This window comes from Dipodomys ordii, unplaced genomic scaffold (genome assembly GCF_000151885.1).
Source record: "Dipodomys ordii isolate 6190 unplaced genomic scaffold, Dord_2.0 Scaffold3, whole genome shotgun sequence".
NCBI classification, from domain to species: Eukaryota; Metazoa; Chordata; class Mammalia; order Rodentia; family Heteromyidae; genus Dipodomys; species Dipodomys ordii.
The window spans coordinates 2,255,479-2,257,892 of NW_012267219.1; the positions used below are offsets into that span (position 1 = coordinate 2,255,479).

Here is a 2,414-nt window from a genome sequence, read left to right on the forward strand (position 1 = left end):
ATGGCAGGTCCTACAGAATTTACTCCTTCATAAATGACATTGCTGCTTATAAGAGTTCTTTCCAATGACAGAAGATTCTGAAACTAATGTTATTTACTAAAAGGAAGCATGAATCTCTGGTCAGAAGTAGAACTGCAAGTAAGTATAGTAAATTAAGGGAAAAATGTGTTTGATTCTGATGGTTGAATGAGCATTCAGACGCATGAAGATAACCCAGAGGGCTATTTTGTCAGCAATGCAAATGGTGAAAACTATCTAGCACAAAATGTATATCAAGAAACTTCATTCAATCCCCAGTACCAAAAAAGAAAAAAGCATAACAAAGAAACTTCAAGCCAGGTGTGGTAGTATATGCCTGTAATCACAGCACTAGGGAAACTGAGACAGAGGGGATCTTAAATTCAAGACCAGCCTGAACCACATGAGACCATTTCAGATAAGAGGAGAAAAGAGAAACTTCATAGGCAGTTTCAGGGCTTAAAAATAAGCTAGACATGGGAAAACATAAGTGGTAAGGGAAGGTAAAAAGGAATGACTGGAATGAGAATACAAAGGGAAAGGAAATAGTTTCTTGAATCCATAGCAACTCAAAGATGTGACCTGGTAACAGAAAAAAAATTAGGGTATACAAGATCATTTCTCCTAGTGACCAGGAATAATACTAAAAACTAATGAGAAGGAAGGTAAGAAATGAGACAAAGAACTATCACAATGGCCCGTGGCTGTAATCACAGTACTAGGGAGGGTGAACCAAGAGGATCTTGATTTGAAGCTATCTTGGGCTACACAGAACAGCTGCCCTGTTCTGGAGAATGAAAGCAAGAAAGAGAGAGAGAGAGAGAGAGAGACAGGACACAGAAAGAGAGATGCTGTGGATTATGTGAACATTCCACAGGTGAGGGAATAGACCCTTCCTGAAGGAGAAAACAGTGGCAAGGAATGGGAAGAGGAAAATATGTTTCTTAAAATTAAATGTTGAATATAATAAAAAGTCCAAGAGTTGACCTACAAGTATGAGGCTGGAAGCATGTTTCTAAAATCAAGCAGGACTCAGAAAATCATACGTGAAAATGAATTAAAAGTTCAACACAACAGCTCCTGGGGCTTTAATGGATCCATATTAATAAATACCTAGTGGCCAACAGGGTTTATCACTCAGGACCACTTGCTGGTTTTGGAACATGAGTTTGTTACACTTCAAAAATATATTTAAATATATTTCATATATTTAAAAAACAAGGCAGACAAAAATCCATTTCCTGTCAAAATAATTAAATCGGGGAGCATTCTACAGTCACTTGTTTCAGTGGAAGTGACGGGAGCTCAGATGAGAGAATGTCTGACAGATGCAGCTGATGGTCTGAAAGCATTATTGCACTACAATTCTCACTCCAGAGGGCCAGGCACAGTGAAAGAAATGCCGTGATTGAATCAACTTTCAAAGACTAGAATGTCATGCTGGCTGTGGCCATCCAATTTCTTTAGGAACAGAAAAGTGGGCTGATAGCCTTAATCAGTAGGAAGCAAACTGCCAAAGCACTCACTACTTTATCCACTCTCCTTCAAGGATCCCATGGAGACCACAAAGACCACTCCCAGAGGGAGAACTACTCAGGCCTCTCATTTCAATAGGAGAATTTCTGCACCATCTTCAGTCTGCTAGAAAGGCATGGAAGAATTGCATGGCACTTGTAACATGGACCACTGGGGCACCAAGCCAGTCTATATGAAAATAACTGAGCACCACCTAAGATTGGAAGTTGTTCTGTGTGACAGCAGTGCATGGAGAGCCTGAGTCCTCCTCCTCCTTCTCCTCTTCCTCAGAGGACAGTTCATCATCCTGGGCAATAATGCTCCCTAATCCATACTCCTGCTCGTGGACAGAAACTTCATTTGGTGTTAGATGGAAAGAGCCTTCTATGAAGTCAGCAAATCTGGAAAAGAGAAGGGAACACTCATTAAGAATCTGCCTTCCATCCTTTACCATTGTCTTTCAAAATTAGAACAACCTGAAATGACTGATAGGTTCACAACTTAACTTTCAGAGGGAAAACTTAATATGATAATGAATCTTCCCATCTCAAAGCTGTAATCAAGGCTAGAGTAGGTAGTTCCTTAAGGAAGCAGGAAATAGGCTACAACTTCTGATAATACAGAAACCTTTGTCTGGACTACTCCTAGATTAATAGTTATCAAAGAGTACAAATACAACAAATTGAAATGATTGATAGGCTCATAACACAGGTTGTATTGAATGTAGCTAAGATGCTTTTCTTTTTATTTTCTTTTTTTTTAATAAAATTATATCCAAGGGCTGTGAAGGTGGCTCAGTGGTAGAGCGCTTGCCTTGCATGCATGAGGCCCTGGGTTCAATTCCTCAGCACCACATAAGCAAAAAGAAAAAAGCCAGAAGT

General features: G+C 39.6%; 1 protein-coding gene across 1 annotated transcript in view; it reads right to left on the reverse strand.

Moving 5' to 3' along the window:
• Positions 1-97: 97 nt before the first annotated feature.
• The window catches only part of Nemp1 (nuclear envelope integral membrane protein 1), a 22,260-nt gene continuing 19,943 nt past the window's right edge, over positions 98-2,414 (reverse strand). Inside the window, exon 9 of the mRNA XM_013018000.1 lies at positions 98-1,934. Within this exon, the coding sequence (XP_012873454.1) occupies positions 1,748-1,934 (187 nt within the window). The 3' untranslated portion in view covers positions 98-1,747. The remainder of the gene's footprint in view (positions 1,935-2,414) is intronic.